General features: G+C 41.6%; 1 protein-coding gene across 1 annotated transcript; it reads left to right on the top strand.

Moving 5' to 3' along the window:
• Positions 1-8,156: 8,156 nt before the first annotated feature.
• apom (apolipoprotein M) lies at positions 8,157-19,082 on the top strand. The gene is made up of 7 exons (XM_035750864.2): positions 8,157-8,377; positions 9,016-9,155; positions 9,566-9,636; positions 10,592-10,726; positions 11,021-11,122; positions 13,878-13,913; positions 14,015-19,082. Exons 1-6 carry the CDS (start codon positions 8,258-8,260, stop codon positions 13,904-13,906), a joined length of 597 nt encoding a protein of 198 aa, XP_035606757.1. The 5' UTR covers positions 8,157-8,257; the 3' UTR covers positions 13,907-13,913; positions 14,015-19,082.
• The last annotated feature ends 5,867 nt before the right edge of the window (positions 19,083-24,949 follow it).

The raw sequence follows: 24,949 nt of genomic DNA, 5'->3' as shown, positions 1-24,949 counted from the left end.
GGCACTAAGACCGCACTCAGTCAGCTGTATAAGGAAATAAGCAAACAGGAAACCACTCACACAGAGGCGGCGCTCCAAGTGGCCGGAGACTTTAATGCAGGGAAACTTAAGTAAGTTCTACCAAATTTCTATCAACATGTTAAATGTGCAACCAGAGGGGAAAAAAATTCTAGATCACCTGTACTCCACACACAGAGACGCGTACAAAGCTCTCCCTCATCCTCCATTTGGTAAATCCGATCACAACTCTAACCTCCTGATTCCTGCCTACAAGCAGAAATTAAAGCAGGAAGCACCATGAACTCGGTCTATAAAAAGGTGGTCGAATGAAGCAGATGCTAAATTACAAGATTGTCCACAGACCCACTCTAAAAGGCTTTCGGAGCCATCATCGACTCAGTGGGTTTTGTCCAACATGTCTCCGGACCTACTCACTGCCACAGTCATACTCTGGACCTAGTTTTGTCCTGTGGAATAAATATTGTGGATCTTAAAGTTTTTCCTCGTTATCCTGGACTATCAGACCACCATTTTATTACGCTTGCAATCGCAACAAATAATCTGCTCAGACCCCAACCAAGGATCATCAAAAGCCGTGCTATAAATTCTCAGACAACCCAAAGATTCCTAGATGCCCTTCCAGACTCCCTCCACCTACCCAAGGACATCAGAGGACAAAAATCAATTAACCACCTTACCGAGGAACTAAATTTAACCTTGAGTAATACCCTAGATGCAGTCGCATCCCTAAAAACAAAAAACATTTGTCATAAGAAACTAGCTCCCTGGTGTACAGAAAATACCCGAGCCCTGAAGCAAGCGGAACATTGGAACGGAAATGGCGCTACACCAAACTGGAAGTCTTCCGATTAGCATGGAAATACCGTACTGTGCAGTATCAAAGAGCCCTCACTGCTGCTCGATCATCCTATTTTTCCAACTTAATTTAGGAGAATAAGAACAATCCAAAATGTATTTTTGATACTGTCGCAAAGCGAACTAAAAAGCAGCATTCCCCAAGAGCGGATGGCTTTCACTTCAGCAGTGATAAATTCATGAACTTCTTTAACGAAAAGATCATGATCATTAGAAAGCAAAGTACTGGCTGACTCGTCGTTAAATCTGTTTATTTCTCCAAAGCTCAGTTGTCCTGAGTCTGCAAAACACTGCCAGGACCTAGGATCAAGGGAGACATTCAAGTTTTTTATTACTATATTTCTTGACACATTGATGAAAATAATCATGGCCTCTAAACCTTCAAGCTGCATACTGGACCCTATTCCAACTAAACTACTGAAAGAGCTGCTTCCTGTGCTTGGCCCTCCTATGTTGAACATAATAATCGGCTCTCTATCCACCGGATGTGTACCAAACTCACTAAAAGTGGCAGTAAATAAAGCCTCTCTTGAAAAAGCCAAACCTTGACCCAGAGAATATAAAAAACTATCGGCCTATATCGAATCTCCCATTCCCCTCCCCAAAAAATTTAAAAAGCAGTTGCGCAGCAACTAACTGCATTCCTGAAGACACACAATGTATACGAAACACTTAGGTCTGATTTTAGACCCCATCATAGCATTGAGACTCCACTTGTGAAGGTGGTAAATTACCTTTTAATGGTGTCAGACCAAGGCTCTGCATCTGTCCTTGTGCTCCTAGACCTTAGTGCTGCTTTTGATAACATCGATCTCCACATTCTTTTGGAGAAATTGGAAACCCAAATTGGTCTACACGGACAAGTTCTGGCCTGGTTTAGATCTTAACTGTCGGAAAGATATCAGTTTGTCTCTGTGGATGGTTTGTCCTCTGATAAATCTACTGTACATTTCAGTGTTCCTCAAGGTTCCGTTTTAGGACCACTATTGTTTTCACTATATATTTTACCTCTTGGTGATGTCATTCGGAAACATAATGTTAACTTTCACTGCTATGCGGACGATACACAGCTGTACATTTTGTGAAACATGGTGAAGCCCCAAAATTGCACTCCCTGGAAGCCTGTGTTTCAGACATAAGGAAGTGGATGGCGGCAAATGTTTTACTTTTAAACTCGAACAAAACAGAGATGCTTGTTCTAGATCCCAAGAAACAAAGAGATCTGCTGTTGAATCTGACAATTAATCTTGATAGTTGTCTCAAATAAAACTGTGAAGGACCTGTGCGTTACTCTGGACCCTGATCTCTCTTTTGACGAACATATCAAGACTGTTTCAAGGACAGCTTTTTTCCATCTATGCAACATTGCAAAAATCAGAAACTGTCTGTCCAAAAATGATGCAGAAAAATGTATCCATGCTTTTGTTACTTCTAGATTAGACTACTGCAATGCCCTACTTTCCAGCTACCCAGATAAAGCACTAAATGAACTTCAGTTTAGAATCTTGACTAGAACCAAAAAATCGGATCATATTACTCCAGTGCCAGCCTCTCAACACTGGCTTCCTGTAAAGGCTAGGGCTGATTTCAAGGTTTTACTGCTAACCTACAAAGCATTACGTGGGCTTGCTCCTATCTATCTTTCCGATTTTGTCCTGCCGTACATACCTACACGTACGCTACGGTCACAAGACGCAGGCCTCCTGATTGTCCCTAGAATTTCTAAGCAAACAGCTGGATGCAGGGCTTTCACCTATAGAGCTCAATTTTTATGGAATGGTCTATTTATCCATGTGAGAGATGCAAACTCTGTCTCGACCTTTAAGTCTTTATTGAAGACCCATCTCTTCAGTAGGTCCTATGATTGAGTGTAGTCTGGCCCAGGGGTGTGAAGGTGAACGGAAAGGCACTGGAGCGATGAACCACCCTTGCTGTCGCTGCGTTACTGAGTGGGTGCGTTACTGAGTGGGTTGAGTCACTGACGTGATCTTCCTGTCCTCTCTAGGTTTCTTCCTATGTTCCTGCCTTTCTAGGGAGTTTTTCCTAGCCACCGTGCTTCTACATCTGCATTTCATCGGCTGATGTAAAAAGGGCTTTATAAATAAATCAGATTGATTAACCATCCTCCTCAGTGAATTTCACAAAAGTAAAAATAGTGAAACATTTAAAAATGTGTCCTTTTTAGAGAACTATACTAAATATATTCACATCACCAAATAATTTATTAAAACATACTGTTTTGCAATGAAGGTCTACAGTAGCCTCAACAGCTCTCTGTAGGGTAGCACCATGGTGTAGCTGGAGGACAGCTAGCTTCCATCCTCCTCTGGGTACATTGACTTCAATACAAAACATAAGAGGCTCATGGTTCTCACTCCCTTCCATAGACTTACAAAGTAATCATGACAGGTTGGAGGACGTCCAGAAGCTATCAGAGCTCTTGCAGCATGAACTGACATGTTGTCCACCCAATCAAAGGGTTAGAGAATGAATCTAGTACTGAAAGCATTAGCTACAGCTAGCTAGCAATGCAGTGCATAAAGCGTGGTGAGTAGTTGACTCAAAGAGAAAGACAATAGTTTAACAGCTTTGAACAAAATAATTTCTTCAAAAATGAAGGAGAAGCAAGAGAGAGAGAAATGCAGCTCGCTAGTTTAGCCTACTCAACACCCAGCTCAAACAGAGAGGGATGCTATGTTCTCTAGCTGGCTATGACTATCCAACACTGAAACTCTTCCAAGTCAAGGTAAGATTCTGGTTTTACTAATTTATTGCCACTGGGGCCCGTCGGTGTAACTGCTTGCTGACTGTACACTGTACTGCATGATTGTAGTGAGTTTACTAACACGTTAGTTCTATTAGCTATGTTGACTATGACATTACTGTAAGCCAATAAAAGGGATCACCACCACACAAACTCAACCAGATCTGCAAACATTCTAGCCCTAGATTGTCCAGCAGGGGGCGTTAGATACATATTTCCCTTTACAGTCTGATTCCCACATGCAAATAAACCTTGCCTTTCATAACACATTATTTATGACAGAAAGGTGTTGTTTTTTTGTTTAAAATATATGACTTATTTTACATTAATGGCTATAAATAGATCTGCTACCGTGATGAAATCGCTGTCTCCTGCTGCGCTAGGACGTTGGTTGCATGTAACTATTGCAGGCATGTGCTTTGTCTGTGGCTCGGTTGCTGTGATGTGGTGTTCAGCTAGGAGTTGATGGACAGTCCGAAAAGCGAATGAAATGGTAGGTGGTTTCAGATATCATATCCTACAGGCTCAGAAATACTACGGTGTCCGTGGGAACCAGGGCTGTCGCTCAATGCAAGCCATTTATATCTACGGTATCCACAGAACGATTTATAAGCGAAAATTTCGGTCGGTACCAGAACCATGCAGGACCCCTAACCATTTAACAGGTTTTAAAAGCACAGCAAAGTTCAAATGAGAAGACAATGTCAGAAATGTTGTTTATTTATACAACAGATTGTGTTATCACTGTGCTTCGTCTAATAGCAGAACCAAGTGACCTGGATTGCAGTTTAGATTACATTAAAAAGACATGGGGCAAGTGATCAATTCCGTTCGAGATGTTACGCTGATTATAACAGCAATTGTGAATGCTATTTTATGCATGCTATCTTGAACATGAACGCCTTATATGATTGACCTACATAAGACATTTATAGTTACAGTAACCTCAATGTGGCCATGGATGTTATTCATTTTAAGGTTGAATGTTACATTAGTTTGTAAGATAACTTTAGGCTATTTACTGTATTACAAAAGCAATATTGAATTGTGTTTGGTTGACAATGCAACCAAATATCAACATATAAAGAGGACGTATCTACTGGTTGGAAAGTTCCATTTGAGCCACTGGCTTAATCCCGTTCTTTAACCTTTATTTGGAGACGGCAGCGTAGCCTAGTGGTTAGAGCGTTGAACTAGTAACTGGAAGGTTGTGAGTTCAAACCCCGAGCTGACAAGCTACAAATCTGTCGTTCTGCCCCTGAACAGGCAGTTAACCCACTGTTCCCAGGCCGTCATTGAAAATAAGAATGTGTTCTTAACTGACTTGCCTGGTTAAATAAAGGTCAAATAAAAAAAAATTAAAAGGCGTGAATCTAACATTCGGAAAGTATTCAGACCCCTTGACTTTCCCACATTTTGTTACCTTACAGCTTTATTCTAAAAGTGATTCAATTGATGACGAAAAAAGCCAATCTACACACAACACCCCATAATGACGAAGCAAAAACTGATTGAGACATTTTTGCAAATTTATTTTAAAAAACAACAACAACTGTGAAATATCACTTAAGTATTCAGACCCTTTGTTGAAGCATTTTGGTAGTGATTACAGCCTTGAGTCTTCTAGGGTATGACGCTACAAGCTTGTCACACCTGTATTTGGGCATTTTCTCCCATTCTCTGTAGATCCTCTCAAGCTCTGTCAGGTTGGATAGGGAGCGTCGCTACACAGCTATTTTCATCTCTCTTCAGAGATGTTCGATCGGGTTCAAGTCCGTGCTCTGGCTGGGCCACTCAAGGACATTCAGAGACTTGTCCCTAAGTGTCACGCCCTGACCTGAGATATCACTGTTTTCTTTATATTTTGATTAGGTCAGGGTGTGACTAGGGTGGGTACGCTAGTTTTGTATTGTCTAGAGTTTTTGTATGTCTAGGGTTTTGTAGGTCTATGTTGGCCTGATATGGTTCCCAATCAGAGACAGCTGTTTATCGTTGTCTCTGGTTGGGGATTATTTTTTAGGTAGCCATTTCCCTTTGGTGTTTGTGGGATCTTGTTCTATGTTTAGTTGCCTGTCTGCACTATTCGTATAGCTTCACGTTTCGTGTGCTTGTTTGTTTTGTTTTGCTGAGGTCCTGAGCACTCTGGAGTAGGTTTTCAGAAAGGATCTCTCTATACTCCGTTCATCTTTCCCTCGATCCTGACTATGATATGACAAAGCCTACGATAGTCAGTAGTTATGGGTAAGGTGGGGTCCTACTACTGAAACAAGGTGGACAGTTAAAGCCAGTAGCTTATTGCTCCAGGACTCTCACAGATGCAGAGAAATGCCATGCACAGATAGAAAAGGAGTGACTCGCAGCAGTCTGGACATATGAGAAGTTTACCAGATATCTGTATGGCCTAGATACATTCACACTGCAGAGTGATCACAAACCTCTTAATAAACTGTAAAGACCTTGACTTAGTACCTTTTGAGGTGTCAGAGACTGTTGATGCGCATGATGCGTTATAACCCTACAGCCAAGTATGTGCTGGGGGAACGGCTTGTTATAACATACACCCTTTCCAGACATCCCCAGGCAGCTGTTACAGGAGATATTGCAGAGCAGACCAGTGAAATCGAGGCCTATGAGGATGCAGTTCATACACCACGGCTTATCTCACCCACCAAGCTTGATGTCGTCAAGAAGCAGACGCAACAAGATGCAGAGCTGCAGATGGTGAAACACGATGTGACAACAGGATGGCCTAAGTATGCAGCCAAAGTATAACAGGTATAAAATCAGAACCCCTTCCAGAACTCCAGCACGGAGTGAACGTCGACGTGAAGCTGGGCGACGAACAAGGCTGGACAAAGACGGCTTCAGTGCTTCAACGATGTGACACACCCAGGTCATACTTGGTCCAGACAGATACGGGAGTGCTGCACAGGAATCCACACCACCTGAAACCCTTCCACAGTGCTTCAGAGACTTGTCAAAAGGGTGGAGAGGAACACCCAGAGTTTGACACGGAGTTGCACTTACCTATTCCAGATGCCGACCCACCTCCTGTCACAGAACCACAGACTCCGGTACACATGACTTCTCGTGGTACAGTTGTCAAACCACCAGACGGACAGCATGTGCAGTAATTAACACACAGACTGCATTATGCGATAGGAGAACCCCACAGCAGCTATGAAGGTGACTGGCAGTCCACCCAGCTCACCTTAGAGTAGAATATAGTTAGTGTTGAAGAAACAACGACTGTTTTAACGAATGTGAAAGACAGAAAATGGGTCGAGTTTGTTTATGAATTCATATGTTGAGACAAGTTTATTACAGAGTGATGAACTATAAATAGTATGTGATGTTTTGACATTTTAGAAACACGTGTCTTAAAAGAAGAAGAAAGGGTGATGTGTTGTATTGGAACTATTTTATTATAGCGCATGGCACAGGTATATTCATGACGTCATATAAAAGGTGATTGGGCAAGTCGGTCCGTGTGCATCCGTCGTAACAAGTCCAGTGAAGACTCCTGTGTTATGTTACTTATTGTTTCATTAGTCAACCAAAGGGACATTCACCTCCAGATTCTTCACATAAAGCATTACACCACAGTGACCATGATAACATCATCCGGTGGTTGAAATTTCACCCTCAGAACAACCGTTGACATTGATTACTTTTTTTCAAATCCAATGTATTTTCCACACAGATTCCATGTCACGATGCATAGACAAATTACGTTGAAACAACGTTTATTCAACCAGTTTGTGCCCAGTGGGTAGTTGTGTGACATTGTTAGTATGTATAGAGAGAGAGCGAGAATGACATAATGTCAGGCGTATTCCATTAAGTGACAATGAACCCCTGAAAAGTTGCTCCGACTGCAGCAAATGGAAGCAAGGTTCTCTTTGTTCTCCTCATCAAAACGTTATCTTCCAGACACGAGTCAAATGAATATGCACAATACAGTTGTTCAAAAATCAGAAAACAAGGACATCCTATTCAGGTCTACCTACTGTATGAAACACTCAAAAAGTTGAGTATGTGTATGGTAGTGTGCCAGGAGTTTTTCCTGTTCAGGCTCACATAGTCAGGAACACTCCTGGCCCTAATGCATAGCACAGGGATAATTCATTACGTTGACACCGCTTGGTAGATGCTCTAGCGCTGTGATACTGTCTTACAAAACAAGATAACCTCAATAACCTGTGGGATGTGCAGAACCAGTGTAGACTGCAGAAATGACAGTCATATTGAAACCCATCCACCAACATGTGGGCTGATGGAGGGTGAGGAGAATAGGGGGTGTACAAGCAGGCCTATTTCCTAAAATTGGGTAAATGCTCAAACACTTCTTACTTTAAAGGCCACCCACACAAAAAAAGACTAATAAGGTTGACATTTATCGGTCCCGCTTCATGGACCATGGAACAACACCTTTTGGTTTGTGGGCCTTTGGACTATGTGGGATGGTGGAAAGTTGTGCTAACAAACAAGTGGTTAATGATTACCACAATCCTAAAATGTTTGAAGCTCAATCCGGACACAGAAATATCAAGCCCAGAAAGAGAGATCAATTGCCAGGTTTCTTTTAGGCCACAAGTTGATTAAGGTGGTTCAGGTATGTTAGAGGCCAAGGAAGTGTATTCGTTCTTGCTCTTTGTGAATGGGTGGTTGTGTCAGCTCTTCACCCCCTGCTCCCAACCAGTCCTCCTATCTACAAGCAGTCTCAATACCCAACAGGTAAGAGAGATATGCAGATGTAATATCTGTGTTTTTACCACTATTATGACCTGTCAATTAGGCTATTATGCACAAGCCCTGATATATCATGAGCCCTTCATGATGATTCTCAAATTATTATTGCATTTTGGTCTTTTAATATATTTACAAAAAATATGTGTGACCCATAATGAACCGTTTTATTTATTTTATTTCAACTGTATTTATACAGGGAGTCAATATTGCGTTAAAACATACAGGGAGTCACTTTTATAAGTGAGCCCCACAAACAACATACACAATGCAGTTTGCTGTACAGACATCCCACCATATGTGATTTGGTTTGACAGAATGGTGTAATTAGAGTCCTACAGCATACAGTATATGGTTGTACCTTACACAAAATCGACATTCATGTGGTTTTTCCGTAATGGCTTGATATGGACAGCACCTCAACAAATGGTTTCACAGTTTCAGTTCCAGATTATTTCGCATGGGCCTTTCACTTGTCATCTTACGCTTTCCCCACCCACTTTTTTCCTAACAGTGGTGGTCGTTTTTTTTGTCAGTAATGTCTTAAAATAGATGTTTTCTTTCATTTTTATTCTCCCCCTCTCTTTTCCTCCTTTCACAAATCTCTCTCGATCTCTCTCCCTCAGTATCTTGGCAAATGGTACTTCATTGCAGCGGCTGGTGTGAAGGAGTCGGATGTGCAGATGTTCAGACAGATGGACAGCACTGTGTTTCACCTGAATGAGACCTCTAAAAATGCACTACTGTTGACCGGCGCCATGCGCGTGTAAGAGACCAGGGATAGCTGACACAATCATACTGGCAGAGAAGCCCACTTGGGCTATGTCCCAATTATCTCTCCTTCTTCCTGAAGTGTGCACTTGTTCACTTCTCCCCAGGAATGTAAAAGCATTGGATTTGGATATGCATGGGCGAGAGGGAGTTTCTTATAACAGTATTGAGAAACGGAAGAAGAGAGAGATTATTTGGAAAACATCCTTGGTCTGTTTCTGACCCAAATTTGACCCCGACGTACACAGTTCAACAGGCTTAATGACACCCTATATGGCGTTGCAATGTTTGTGGCCTATTCTACACGGATTAATAATTTGAAAGTATAGGAGAATGTCAATGTTGTTTACAAAATTACAGTAGAAGCTGTCTGTGTGATAATGCACATATTTTTTTCCATTTTAGGGGTGTTCATTGCATTATGAAAAACTGGACCTACACTATTCAGTCTGGCAAAGATGATTTGACATCAGAAGGTAACTTACAACTACTCCCACTAACTTTAATTTGAGTTTTGTTCTCTTAACTCAGACTTTAAATGGGCCAATGAGTATGTTGACCCATTGAAAAAGTATTGGGACAGTGACACATTTTTGTTGTTGTTTTGGCTCTGTACTCCAGCCCTTTGGATTTGAAATGATACAATGACTATGAAGTTAAAGTGAGTGCAGACTGTCAGCTTTCGTTTGAGAATATTTTGATCCATATTGGGTGAACCGTTTAGAAATGACAGCACTTTTTGGACATAGTTCCCCCATTTAAGGGGACCAAGGCTATTGGGACAAATTCACTTATGTGTAATTAAAGGAGTCCAAAAGTTTAGAATTTGGTCCCAAAGTTAGAGACACACAAATGTCATACCCCCAAGACATGCTAACTGGGGAGGTTAGCATTTTTTTGGGGGGGGTATGATAGTTAAGCCTCTAACTTTCTCACTCATTATCCGTAATCATGGTAGCATTCACATGAATGCAACATATTCTATTCTTATTTACAATAAAAGTGACTCCAAAATGACACTACATTATTTACCATTCATTTAAATTTGGCACAAAATTATCTGAAACGCATCCAACACAAACAGCAAATGCGTACAACAAATGTGTGGCATCACAGGCTTGATATAGTCATTGCGTGCACTGAATGTGGGACCAAATATTTAACTTTTTACAGATAAGTGAATTTGTCCCAATACTTTTTGTCACCCAAAATGGGTGGACTATGTACAAAATGTGTTGTACTTTCTAAATGGTTCGCCCAATATGGATCAAAATACCCTCGAATTAAAGTTGACAGTCTGCACTTTATACAGAGCCAAAACAACAAGTGTCACCGCCCCAATACTTTTGGAGATCACTGTATGTGTGAACAAAACTTGAGCAAAACTATGTTAGCCCATTGAATAATTAATTCCCCGTTGGTTTGACACAGGCAGGCCTGAGCTGCAAACTCTAGTGTGGAGTGGAGAGTGGCTGAACTGCACCCAGTGTATCCTGCTGCAGGAGATAGAGCGTCACTTGGACCCACTAGAGACACACGACACCCTCAACAGATTCATGCTTTACGGTCAGCCCAGGAGTCATCAATGATTCCATACTGTGATGGAATAGCAGGAATTGAAGCAAAGCTGAGAAAATCTAAGAATTGAGATACATACTATTATTAATACATCACATTGCTGTTTAATTAAATATTACATGTATACAATGTTCATGTTACATATTATGTGTTTTAAATTGTATAACAAGGACATGGTATAGATGCCCAAAGGGTTAATGTGCTTAGAGAGATGCAAACAATATTTGCATGTTTGCACTGTAAGTGGTCCTCAATGAAAATGGTGTATTTTCTTTTTACCAGCTCGTGACAGTGCCTTATTGGATAATAAAGTGGTGACGGCGTTTCAGACCCAAACAGCTTGTAAAAACATGGACAGATTTGTCCATCTCCCTCAAGAGAAAGGTTTGTGGTTTTGGTACATAATCTAACCTCACTATAGAACAAATGAACCTGGACCTCCAGTGAAAATATTTTGTTTCTCTGGTGGTCCAAGTTCATTTGTTCTATAGTTCTACTTAGAAATGTCCTTGTTTTTGATAGAAAAAGCACATTTTTTGTCCATTAAAATAACATCAATTTGATCAGAAATACAGTGTAGACATTGGTAATGTTATAAATTACTATTGTAGCTGGAAACAGCAGATTTTTTAATGGAATATCTACATAGGCGTACTGAGGCCCATTATCAGCAAACCATCACTCCTGTGTTCCAATGGCAGGTTGTGTTAGCTAATCCAAGTTTAGCATTTTAAAAGGCAAATTGATCATTAGAAAACCCTTTTTCAATTATGTTAGCACAGCTGAAAACTGTTGTGCTGATTTGAAGAAGAAATAAAACTGGCCTTTAGACTAGTTGAGTATCTGGAGCATCAGCATTTGTGTGTTCGATTACAGATGTTATTTTAATGGACACAGAAGTTGCTTTTCTTTCAAAAACAAGGACATTTCTAAGTGACCCCAAACTTTTGAAAGGTAGTATATATATATATACTGCTCAAAAAAATAAAGGGAACACTTAAACAACACAATGTAACTCCAAGTCAATCACACTTCTGTGAAATCAAACTGTCCACTTAGGAAGCAACACTGATTGACAATAAATTTCACATGCTGTTGTGCAAATGGAATAGACAACAGGTGGAAATTATAGGCAATTAGCAAGACACCCCCAATAAGGGAGTGGTTATGCAGGTGATAACCACAGACCACTTCTCAGTTCCTATGCTTCCTGGCTGATGTTTTGGTCACTTTTGAATGCTGGCGGTGCTTTCACTCTAGTGGTAGCATGAGACAGAGTCTACAACCCACACAAGTGGCTCAGGTAGTGCAGCTCATCCAGGATGACACATCAATGCGAGCTGTGGCAAGAAGGTTTGCTGTGTCCATCAGCGTAGTGTCCTGATCATGGAGGCGCTACCCGGAGACAAGCCAGTACATCAGGAGACGTGGAGGAGGCCGTAGGAGGGCAACAACCCAGCAGCAGGACCGCTACCTCCGCCTTTGTGCAAGGAGGAGCAGGAGGAGCACTGCCAGAGCCCTGCAAAATGACCTCCAGCAGGCCACAAATGTGCATGTGTCTGCTCAAACGGTCAGAAACAGACTCCATGAGGGTGGTATGAGGGCCCGACGTCCACAGGTGGGGGTTGTGCTTACAGCCCAACACCGTGCAGGACGTTTGGCATTTGCCAGAGAACACCAAGATTGGCAAATTCGCCACTGGCACCCTGTGCTCTTCACAGATGAAAGCAGGTTCACACTGAGCACGTGTGACAGACGTGACAGTCTGGAGACGCCGTGGAGAATGTTCTGCTGCCTGCAACATCCTCCAGCATGACCGGTTTGGCGCTGAGTCAGTCATGGTGTGGGGTGGCATTTCTTTGGGGGGCCGCACAGCCCTCCATGTGCTCGCCAGAGGTAGCCTGACTGCCATTAGGTACCGAGATGAGATCCTCAGACCCCTTGTGAGACCATATGCTGGTGCGGTTGGCCCTGGGTTCCTCCTAATGCAAGTCTATGCTAGACCTCATGTGGCTGGAGTGTGTCAGCAGTTCCTGCAAGAGGAAGGCATTGATGCTATGGACTGGCCCGCCCGTTCCCCAGACCTGAATCCAATTGAGCACATCTGGGACATCATGTCTCGCTCCATCCACCAACGCCACGTTGCACCACAGACTGTCCAGGAGTTGGCGGATGCTTTAGTCCAGGTCTGGGAGGAGATCCCTCAGGAGACCATCCGCCACCTCATCAGGAGCATGCCCAGGCGTTGTAGGGAGGTCATACAGGCATGTGGAGGCCACACACACTACTGAGCCTCATTTTGACTTGTGTTAAGGACATTACATCAAAGTTGGATCAGCCTGTAGTGTGGTTTTCCACTTTAATTTTGAGTGTCACTCCAAATCCAGACCTCCATGGGTTGATAAATTTGATTTCCATTGATCATTTTTGTGTGATTTTGTTGTCAGCACATTCAACTATGTAAAGAAAAAAGTATTTAATAAGAATATTTCGTTCATTCAGATCTAGGATGTGTTATTTTAGTGTTCCCTTTATTTTTTTGAGCAGTGTATATATGTGTGTGTATGTACAGTGCCTTGCGAAAGTATTTGGCCCCCTTGAACTTTGCGACCTTTTGCCACATTTCAGGCTTAAAACATAAAGATATAAAACTGTATTTTTTGTGAAGAATCAACAACAAGTGGGACACAATCATGAATCACAACACACCCAATTTTTCAGTTTTTGATTTGTTAAAAAGTTTGAAATATCCAATAAATGTTCCACTTCATGATTGTGTCCCACTTGTTGTTGATTCTTCACAAAAAATACAGTTTTATATCTTTATGTTTGAAGCCTGAAATGTGGCAAAAGGTCGCAAAGTTCAAGGGGGCCGAATACTTTCGCAAGGCACTGTATATGTATGTATGTATGTATGTATGTATGTATGTATGTATGTATGTATGTATGTATGTATGTATGTATGTATGTATGTGTGTATGTGTGTATGTATGTGTGTATGTATGTGTGTATGTATGTATGTGTGTATGTGTGTATGTGTGTATGTATGTATGTGTGTATGTGTGTATGTATGTGTGTATGTATGTGTGTATGTATGTGTGTGTGTGTGTATATATATATATTTATGTGTTTCTTTCAGAGCTTTGTAAATTGGAGAATAAGGTGTAGCACTGAGGTAAGAATCTAAATGATTAATTCACCTTTATTTTTACGCACTTCTTATCACTACTTCCATTTTGTGGTTATTAAATTACATTTGCTCACAATCTATTACAGGCTTCCTGATATTTGTTGGACTCTTCAATCAAGATCATGCTATGCATCAAAATAGGTTTCCTTTTGATAGTTTAATATTAGCGTATTGCCCACTCTAACTTTGATCTAACTCAGAAACGTGGAACTAATTCTCCTCTCATTTCCAATGTGTAATAGCAAAACAAATAAACAGAAAAAAGAACAGCTATACAAAGTATGTTCCAAAGTCTCAGAATGGTTAGAATAGCACTAGTGACCCATGCTTAGACTTCTTATCAAGTTTTCTAAAAGTGTCTATTTCCAGGCAAATTTTTCTCTTATTGTGAGGGATCATGTAACTGTCATGGTTCAGTCATGGTTCACTGAACTGCTTTGTTCCACTCTTTGCCTACCTCCATCAATGGAGGCTGCTGAGTGGAGGATGGCTCATAATAATGTCTGGAATGGAGTCAATGGAATGGTATCAAACACTTGGTTTCCATGTGGTTGATACCATTCCATTGACTCCATTCCAGCCATTATTATGAGCAGTCCTCCCCTCAGCAGCCTCCACTGACCTCCATCCAAATACCATTGATATACTAAGATAATAATCCAGGGCTAGTTTATGGGGGAGGAGCCACCCATGTTGTTACACTGGCAGTGCAGGGGAAATTCCCATGATGCTGCTGACAGAGCAGAAGCTCAGAGCACACAGTTGTTCACAACCAGAGTGGTCATCAACAGTTCTCCTCTTCATTTGCTTCATTAACCCACTGTTCCTAGGCCGTCATTGTAAATAAGAATTTGTTCTTAACTGACTTGCCTAGTTAAATAAAGGTAAAATAAAAATACAAAATAAAATACAAATACAAGAGGAAATTGAGAATTCTTTGAGTTAATAGTTTCTAAAAAAAAATGATGTCAAAGCCATTGATTGATGTAAAATAGCCCGACTTTCATCTGCACTGGCATCAGTGACAAAGCACAATGTCCAGTACTTGACATTATCAGGTTATGTGGGTTTTTACCTGTAGCCTCAAGGAAAGGCCAAACAACAGTGTCCTTATGCTTATGTAACATTTTAAATCCTATACTGTAGCTCTGGACCCGTATTCATAAAGCAGAGCAGGAGTGCTGATCTAGGATCAGTTTCGCCTTTCAGATAATGAATAAGGTTACATTGAGAGGGAACCTGATCCTATCAGCAATTATACTCTGAGAAGCTTTATGAGTAAGGGCCCTGGTTAGAAATGATTGACATACCAGGGGTTGCGACCAGTGACAGGAGACACGCAATGGCTGAGTTAGACAAAGTCAACATGTAGCTAACAACGTCACCATTCACGTACCTCTGTGTTTCAACTATGCCCGGGGTTTATATGAATGTCAGAAAATATCCCGGAATTATGATGAAATCCTTGTCTCTCTCCCTCCCCCTCTCCATTTATCTCTCTGATTTACGTACTTTCAAAGACTTGCGACGCACCAACATGAAGACACTTGACTTCCCAGATACACTTTGTCATGAAACTATTTGTTGACCGGCAGAAAGTACAGAGGGCAGGGTGAGAATTTACCTCCCGTCTCCGTCAGAATGACTTTAGATTCTTACCTTTCTCTCACCTGTACGATGTCCATATAAGCCCAAAAATAGGCAGTCAAACTCTTCCCTGCAAAATAATTCATTACTGTCAAAGGATCGTTCTTCCAGCCCACCTCTAACATACCTGATTGTTGATGAGCAATTCACTAGTAAAACACTAATCAGGCGTGTTAGTGCTGAGCAGAAACAAAAACATGCACACCCTTTAGCTCTCCTTGACCAGGAATGGTGACCACTGGTACATACCAATATTGAGCCAAACACATCTTCGATGCTGCACAGATTGAAATAAGTTATCTAAAACTGAACAGAAACTGAACCATTATCTAAAACTGAACAGAAACTGATCAATCATCTAAAACTGAACAGAAACTCATCAATTATCTAAAACTGAACAGAAACTGACCAATCATCTAAAACTGAACAGAAACTGAACCATTATCTAAAACTGAACAGAAACTGATCAATCATCTAAAACTGAACAGAAACTCATCAATTATCTAAAACTGAACAGAAACTGACCAATCATCTAAAACTGAACAGAAACTGATCAATTATCTAAAACTGAACAGAAACTGACCAATCATCTAAAACTGAACAGAAACTGAACAGAACATAATTAGATGGATGCCAGAAGGTTTCTGCTTTCTACAACAGCAGTGCCTGCACTTCTGCATTTCAGGAAGATGGGGGAAAAGACTAAGAGGCAAACATGATTGAAGGCCTTGTCTGAGAATTGTGCCTGCGTTGGGTAAGCACCTAAACCATCTGTGTGTGTATCAAGGAAAGCACAGGCAGGTTGATTGAGGATGTGCCATGGAGCTTGAAACCAAGAACGGGAAAGTTACATAGAAATCTACCAGCAAACACTCTCTCTCTCTCTTTCACTCTGTCTCTCTTTCGCTCTCTCTCCACTTTCTAAAAGTTACTTTCAGTCCTGTTTATGAAATCAACACTGTTCAACTTCACTCATCTGCATTCCCATACCCTTATGACTACTCCCATACCCTATGGCTACTCCCATACCCTATGGCTATTCCCATACCCTATGGCTATTCCCATACCCTATGGCTATGCCCATACCCTATGGCTATGCCCATACCCTATGGCTATGCCCATACCCTATGGCTATGCCCATACCCTATGGCTATTCCCATACCCTATGGCTATTCCCATACCCTATGGCTATTTCCATACCCTATGGCTACTCCCATACCCTATGGCTACTCCCATACCCTATGGCTATTTCCATACCCTATGGCTATTTCCATACCCTATGGCTATTTCCATACTTTCCATACCCTATGGCTATTCCCATACCCTATGGCTATTCCCATACCCTATGGGCTATTCCCATACCCTATGGGCTATTCCATACCCTATGGCCATTTCCATACCCTATGGCTATTTCCATACCCTATAGCTATGCCCATACCCTATGGCTATGCCCATACCCTATGGCTATTCCCATACCCTATGGCTATGCCCATACCCTATGGCTATTCCCATACCCTATGGCTATTCCCATACCCTATGGCTATTCCCATACCCTATGGCTATTCCCATACCCTATGGCTATTCCCATACCCTATGGCTATTCCCATACCCTATGGCTATTCCATACCCTATGGCTATTCCCATACCCTATGGCTATTTCCATACCCTATGGCTATTTCCATACCCTATGGCTATTCCCATACCCTATAGCTATTTCCATACCCTATGGCTATTCCCATACCCTATGGCTATGCCCATACCCTATGGCTATGCCCATACCCTATGGCTATTCCCATACCCTATGGCTATTCCCATACCCTATGGCTATTCCCATACCCTATGGCTATTCCCATACCCTATGGCTATTCCCATACCCTATGGCTATTCCCATACCCTATGGCTATTCCCATACCCTATGGCTATTCCCATACCCTATGGCTATTCCCATACCCTATGGCTATTCCCATACCCTATGGCTATTTCCATACTTTCCATACCCTATGGCTATTTCCATACTTTCCATACCCTATGGCTATTCCCATTCCCTATGGCTATTCCCATACCCTATGGCTATTCCCATACCCTATGGCTATTCCCATACCCTATGGCTATTCCCATACCCTATGGCTATTCCCATACCCTATGGCTATTCCCATACCCTATGGCTATTCCCATACCCTATGGCTATTCCCATACCCTATGGCTATTCCCATACCCTATGGCTATTCCCATACCCTATGGCTATTCCCATACCCTATGGCTATTCCCATACTCTATGGCTATTCCCATGCCCTATGGCTATGCCCATACCCTATGGCTATGCCCATACCCTATGGCTATTCCCATACCCTATGGTTATTCCCATACCCTATGGCTATTCCCATACCGTATGCATGTAAAGTCAGATTAAGTCACAGTGGCTGCCAGCTGGTGTATGAAACCATGAAGAAAACTCCCTGTCATGTTTTTGTGCCCTTTGAACCCGCTGACAATGACCTACAAATATGTAAGGGAAAACACATGCCGCCCACATCTGTCAATGTTGTGCCGTACTCATCTTTAGCCTTAACAGCCTATAGTTCATTGCTACAGGGATGATAGTGGTTCTGTCACCTTCTCTTTGCCTGTACTGTCATACTTGAGTAAAAGTAAAGATACCTTAATAGAAAATGCCTCAAGCAAATGTGAAAGTGAACTGAATTTGAAAACTGAATCTAAATGCATCTGAGATGTTGAATATGTGAAACTATGGTAAATTTGAAATGATAGTTTGTAAACTTGATACACAGACAATGAATGCAATATCCACCACATTGAAACAGAATATATAAATATTGAATTAGAATTTAATTGTAATAGAATTTTAAAACTGAATGCAATATTCATTCAAATCATTTTAAAATCATGAAATATAAGTTCAAGTTATTAGTTCAATGATTACATTTGTGCATTACAAATGTTAAAATATTGCATTTAAATTCAATATTTTAATGCAAATATAGTATTGAATTCAAATACAGTTTCTGTTGTTACTGATATCGCTCTGTAATCGCTTTCTACTCCCATATATTTTCCCTGACACCCAAAAGTACTTGTTACATTTTGGATGCGGAGCAGGAAAGCGATGGAGCGATTACAGCGCGATATCAGAGCGATTACAGAGCGATTACATAGCGATATCAGAGCGATATCAGAGCGCTTACAGAACGATTACAGAGCGATTACAGAGCGATTACAGAGCGATATCAGAGCGATTACAGAGCGATATCAGAGTGATTATAGAGCGATTACAGAGTACATATTTTCGTTAGGAATGTTAGTGGAGTAAAAGTACAAGTTTAAAAAACATTTTGAAATATTAAAGTAATCAACATTATTTTTTTTAAACACTGAAAATCTGATGTTTCTATGTCAAGCGGTTTTGTTATTTTTCAGTCTACTGTGATGAATATAAAGTGTAATATTGGGATGCAAACTCAAAATTGAATACATTTAAACTATATCAGACATGGTACTGGTGTCTTCTTTTTTTAAAGTCCATAATCATTGTGTGTGAGGTGTATACTTTGGTTTCACAGTAGATTTGTTTAAGACTACCAAGAACACTCTGTGTAACCCTGATTTACACCACTGCAGTAAAAGGTTTTAAGTAGTGCTTCAAAGTATTTTTCTTAGGGTAAATCCATTTGAATTCAATCACTTTTTAACAGCATCTCTTTTGATTTAAACAATGCCAAAACATTCAGGAGATAAAGGTGCTCACTTGACCCGTTTTGCATACCATACCATGAGACATCCATGTCTACATCACCGGAAAATAGAGATGATGTAAAATAGGGTCTAAACTACAACATATGGGAAAAGAATCCGAGTTTATGTATTCAAACTCAAACGTTTGAGGTTTTTGTGTTGTGCCCGCCATCAGTTGAGACACAACATGCTCTTTAATACAGGGTGGGTGTCATTTCAATCATACAAATATAATTCATAGAATGGAACTATCCCTTCAGACCACTGCAAATTAGCTGGTACACCATTGACATTTTAATTGAATTGACATTTTGACTTCTAATTAATACCACAAAGATGGTCACTGGTCCACCCACTGTTGAATGTAAACTTAAATATATATTCTATTATCTATATTTCTATGATTTCAATAGGTTTCCTATGGAAGATTGACAGTATCATTTAAAAAACTGATATTCCCATTCAAGACAAAGGAGATGATTGTGGACTACAAGAAAAGGAGGACTGAGCACGCCCCCATTCTCATCGACTGGGCTGTAGTGGAGCAGGTTGAGAGCTTCAAGTTCCTTGGCGTCCACATCCCCAACAAACAAACAAACATGGTCCAAGCACACCAAGACAGTTGTAAATAGGGCATGACAAAACCTATTCCTCCTCAGGAGACTGAAAAGATTTGGCATGGGTCCTTAGATCCTCAAAAGTTTCTACAGCTGCACCATCGAGAGAAACAAAATGGGTTGCATCACTGCCTGGTATGGCAACTGCTCGGCCTCCGACCGCAAGACACTAACGAGGGTAGGGCGTACGGCCCAGTACATCACTGGGGTCAAGCTTCCTGCCATCCAGGACCTCTATACCAGGCAGTGTCAGAGGAAGGCCCTAAAAATGGTCAAAGACTCCAGAAACCTGGGCCTCCCGAGTGGCGCAGTGGTCTAAGCTGTGCCACTAGAGAGTCCAGGCTCTATCGCAGCCGGCTGTGACCGGGAGACCCATGGGGCGGCGCACAATTGGCCTAGCGTCGTTCGGGTTAGGGGAGGGTTTGGCCGGCAGGGATATCCTTGTCCCATCGCGCACTAGCGACTCCTGTGGCGGGCCGGGCGCAGTACACGCTGACACGGTCGCCAGATGTACGGTGTTTACTCCAATACATTGGTGCAGCTGGCTTCCGGGTTAAGTGAGCATTGTGTCAAGAAGCAGTGCTGCTTGGTTGGGTTGTGTTTCGGAGGACGCACAGCTCTCAACCTTTGCCTCTCCCGAGTCCGTCCGGGAGTTGCAGCGATGAGACAAGACTGTAACTACCAATTGGATACCACGAAATTGGGGAGAAAAAGAGGTAACATTTTTTTTAAATTAAAATTAAAATAAGACTCCAGCAACCCTAGTTATAGACTGTTCTCTCTGCTACCGCACAGTAAGTGGCACCGGAGCGCCAAGTCGAGGTCCAAGAGGTTTCTAAACCGCTTCTATCCCCAAGCCATAAGACTTCTCAACATCTAATCTATTTGCAGTGCCCCCCCCACTCCCCCCTTTACACCGCTGCATAGTCACTTTAATAACTACCTACATGTACATATTACCTCAATTACCATGACTCACCGGTGCCTCCGCACATTGACTCTGTACCGGTACCCCCTGTATATAGCCTCACTATTGTTATTTTACTGCTGCTCTTTAGTGATTTGTTACTTTTATTTATTTATTGTATTTTTCTTTAAACTGCATTGCTCGTTAAGGGCTTGTAAGTTAACATTTCACTGTCAGGTCTACCTGTTGTATTCGGCATATGTGACAAATAAAATTTGATTTGATTTTAATTCGAAGTCAACATTCTCTGGTGTGTGGACTTTTCGACCATCTTTTTGGTACCATTTGAAAGTTTCAATTTTATTCCCATTTCAGTAAATTCATCAGCCAAAACATGACACCCACCCTGTATTCAAGAGCATGTTGTGTCTCAACCAATGGTGGGCACAACACAAAAACCTCAGATTAAGTCAAATAGGGTCTAAGCTACAACATCTGAATATGCTAAAAATCGGAGTTGACACATTTTTAGACAATTGACATATACGGTTATAAAATGATAAATGTTATACCCCCCAAAATTCCAATAAAGTATTGAATAGTTTGACACCCCTGTTTGTAAGCTTTTAAATGATATCAATCTCAACTATTTGTCGTTTCCAGTGATGAGGACATGGATGTGTCATATTATGGTGGGGTATAAAAAAATATGGCAATCTTTGATGTTTTGGCATTCAGGTCTAAGAAGTCACTTTCTGAACACTTCTACAATGGGCCAGTATGGATGAAAGGTTTCGTTCATATCAAAAGGGGCGCTGTCAAAAAGTTACTTAACAACTGTACTTGATCTACAGTATTTCATAAAATAATGGATAAAATACCTGGGTTTATTGATGATTTAAAATCATTTTTTGTTGTCATAACAAAAAAAAACATGTTAGAAACGCAGAAGGGAAATCAAATAAATCATAGCCTGGGTGACAATCTGTTTCTGCTCTTTTGCCATCTTCTTATGGACTTGTCATGCCTGGCTTGACAATGGAGTAGGCATAAGCATAAACAGATCTTGGACCAGGCTAAAATACATTTTCATAGAAGAATATGACATCATCCGTTGCTAATTTACCAGTCCCAGGGTCAATGTGACCAAAGTCTACCTAGACTTTGAGGTGGTTGTTTTAGTCCATGATGCTTTGCTTCACTTCCTCCTTTCTTTCCAACCACAATTCACAGTGAAGAAAAAAACCCTCAACTCAAGTGAAAAAGGGGGGAAACCCTGTCTAAAGAACATGTCTCTGAAATGCAGCATGGTATGCAGCAGACAGATTTGTTTGTACAAGGACACTACAAGAGACACTAGGTGAGTTGAGATCCTGGTCATTGTGTTTCATTTTATTCATATCAAGCTACTACAGAATTGTGGACAGTGGACCATTGTATTTGCAATACTTTTTCATAATGTCACACCCTGACCTTAGTTATCTTAGTTTTCTTTATTATTTTGGTTAGGTCAGGGTGTGATTAGGGTGGTATGTGTGTTTTTGTCCTGTCTAGGGTTTTTTGTATCGCTATGGGATTTGGGTATGTCTAGGTAAATGTAGGTCTATGGTGGCCTGAATTGGTTCCCAATCAGAGACAGCTGTTTATCGTTGTCTCTGATTGGGGATCCTATTTAGGTTGCCATTTCCCATGTTGGTTTTGTGGGTTATTGTCTATGTATAGTTGTCTGTGTCAGCACTAGTGTTTATAGTGTTATAGTTTTGTTTGTTTAACTATTCTTTGTTTAACAAAGAGGAATGTATTCTTGTCACGACGAACGTGACACATAATGTGAAATTCCTAATCTTAGATTTAATTATAGGATGTTTGGATGAGGAATATGTGACACAATGTAAAATCACTTGGTGATGACAGTAATGTCCGATTTATCATCACACAGTAATAGTCTAATGGCTCCACAGTTATATTTGATCTAAAAACGGTGGCTGTTGTATGAATATTTAGTGGTATTTTCAATAATGAGACTGTAATAAGATGGACCCAGTCTCATGTCCTATACCTTAAGACAGGTAATGCGGTCAAATTGATCATTGCCAGAACGTTCTCACTCACTATGCATACCCTCACAATTACTTGTGTCTTGTGCAATTGTGTAACAGGACAAATGTAAGCACCCCCCCAAATTATTATTATCATTACCTTGACTATTGCATTCGTGTCCTTCTGAACATACCAAAGGACACTGCGTGACAGCCGTAATGTCTTGTCACAGACACACAGTACATACCACTCTCTGCATGTTTACTACAAATGATTTTGTTGTATTTCTCTGGTAGTGAGTTCAGGTATCACATTTACAGTCTCTGATGTTATTGTTTGAGCCAATACAAGTAGCAAACCACACTGCACATAGGGCAGCATTGTAGTTTAAGAGGGGAATAACCTGTATAGGTGAAATCTCAGAGTTTGTTTGTTTGATTTATTTATAGGGGACAATGCACATGAATCAACATCAATATTACAATAATGCAACATCCATGTAAATGTGTTTTGCAAGGAGGAATGGGAAAAAATAGGGTGTCTGGAGTCTTTGACAATTTTCAGGGCCTTCCTTCCTCCGCCTGGTATAGAGGTCCTGGATGGCAGGAAGCTTGGCCCCAGTGATGTACTGGGCCCGTTTGCACTACCATATGTAGTGCCTTGCGGTCGGAGGCCGAGCAGTTGCCATGCCAGGCAGTGATGCAACCAGTTAGGATACTCTCGATGGTGCAGCTGTTGAACCTTTTGAGAATCTGAGGACCCATACCAAATCTTTTCAGTCTCCTGAGGGGGAATAGGTTTTGTCGTACCCGCTTCACAACTGTCATAGTGTACTTGGACCATATTAGTTTGTTGGTGATTTGGACACCAAGGAACTTGAAGCTCTCAACCTGCTCCACTGCAGCCCTGTCGATGAGAATGGGAGCGTGCTCGGTCCTCTTTTTCCTGTAGTCTACAATCATCTCCTTTGTCTTGATAATGTTGAGGGAGAGGTTGTTGTCCTGGCACCACACGGCCAGGTCTCTGACCTCCTCCCTATAGGCTGTCTCGGTGTTGTCGGTGATCAGGCCTACCACTGTTGTCATCGGCAAATTGAACGAGTCGTGCCTAGCCGTGCAGTCATGAGTGAACAGGGAGTACAGGAAGGGACTGAGCACACACCCCTGAGGGGCCCCTGTGTTGAGGATCAGAGTGGCAGATGTGTTGTTACCTACCCTTACCACCTGGGAGCGGCCCGTCAGGAAGTCCAGGATCCAGTTGCAGAGGGAGGTGTTTAGTCCCAGGGTCTTTAGCTTATTGATGAGCTTTGAGGGCACTATGTTGTTGAACGCTGAGCTGTAGTCAATGAATAGCATTCTCACATAGGTGTTCCTTTTGTCCAGGTGGGAAAGTGCAGTGTGGAGTACAATAGAGATTGCATCATCTGTGGATCTGTTGGGGCAGTATGCAAATTGGAGTGGCTCTAGGGTTTCTGGGATAATGGTGTTGATGTGAGTCATGACCAGCCTTTCAAAGCACTTCATGGCTACAGATGTGAGTGCTACGGGTTGGTAGTCATTTAGGCAGGTTACCTTAGTGTTCTTGGGCACAGGCACTATGGTGGTCTGCTTAAAACATGTTGGTATTACAGACTCGGACAAAGAGAGGTTGAAAATGTCAGTGTAGACACTTGCTAGTTGGTCAGCGCATGCTCGCAGTACACGTCCTGGTAATTCATCTGGCCCTCCGGCCTTGTGAATGTTGACCTATCTAAAGGTATTACTCACATCGGCTGCGGAGAGTGGGATCACACAGTCTTCCGGTATAGCTGGTGATCTCATGCATGTTCCAGTGTTATTTGCCTCGAAGCGAGCATAGAAGTAGTTTAGCTCATTTGGTAGGCTCGTGTTACTGGGCAGCTCATGGCTGGGCTTCCCTTTGTAGTCTGTAATGGTTTGCAGGCCCTGCCACATCAGACGAGCGTCAGAGCCGGTGTAGTGCGACTCGATCTTAGTCCTGTATTGACGCGTTGCCTGTTTGATGGTTCGTCGGAGGGCATAGCAGGATTTCTAATAAGCTTC

This window comes from Oncorhynchus keta, chromosome 34 (assembly GCF_023373465.1).
Source record: "Oncorhynchus keta strain PuntledgeMale-10-30-2019 chromosome 34, Oket_V2, whole genome shotgun sequence".
NCBI lineage: Eukaryota > Metazoa > Chordata > Actinopteri > Salmoniformes > Salmonidae > Oncorhynchus > Oncorhynchus keta.
This window is presented reverse-complemented; position numbering and strand designations above follow the sequence as displayed.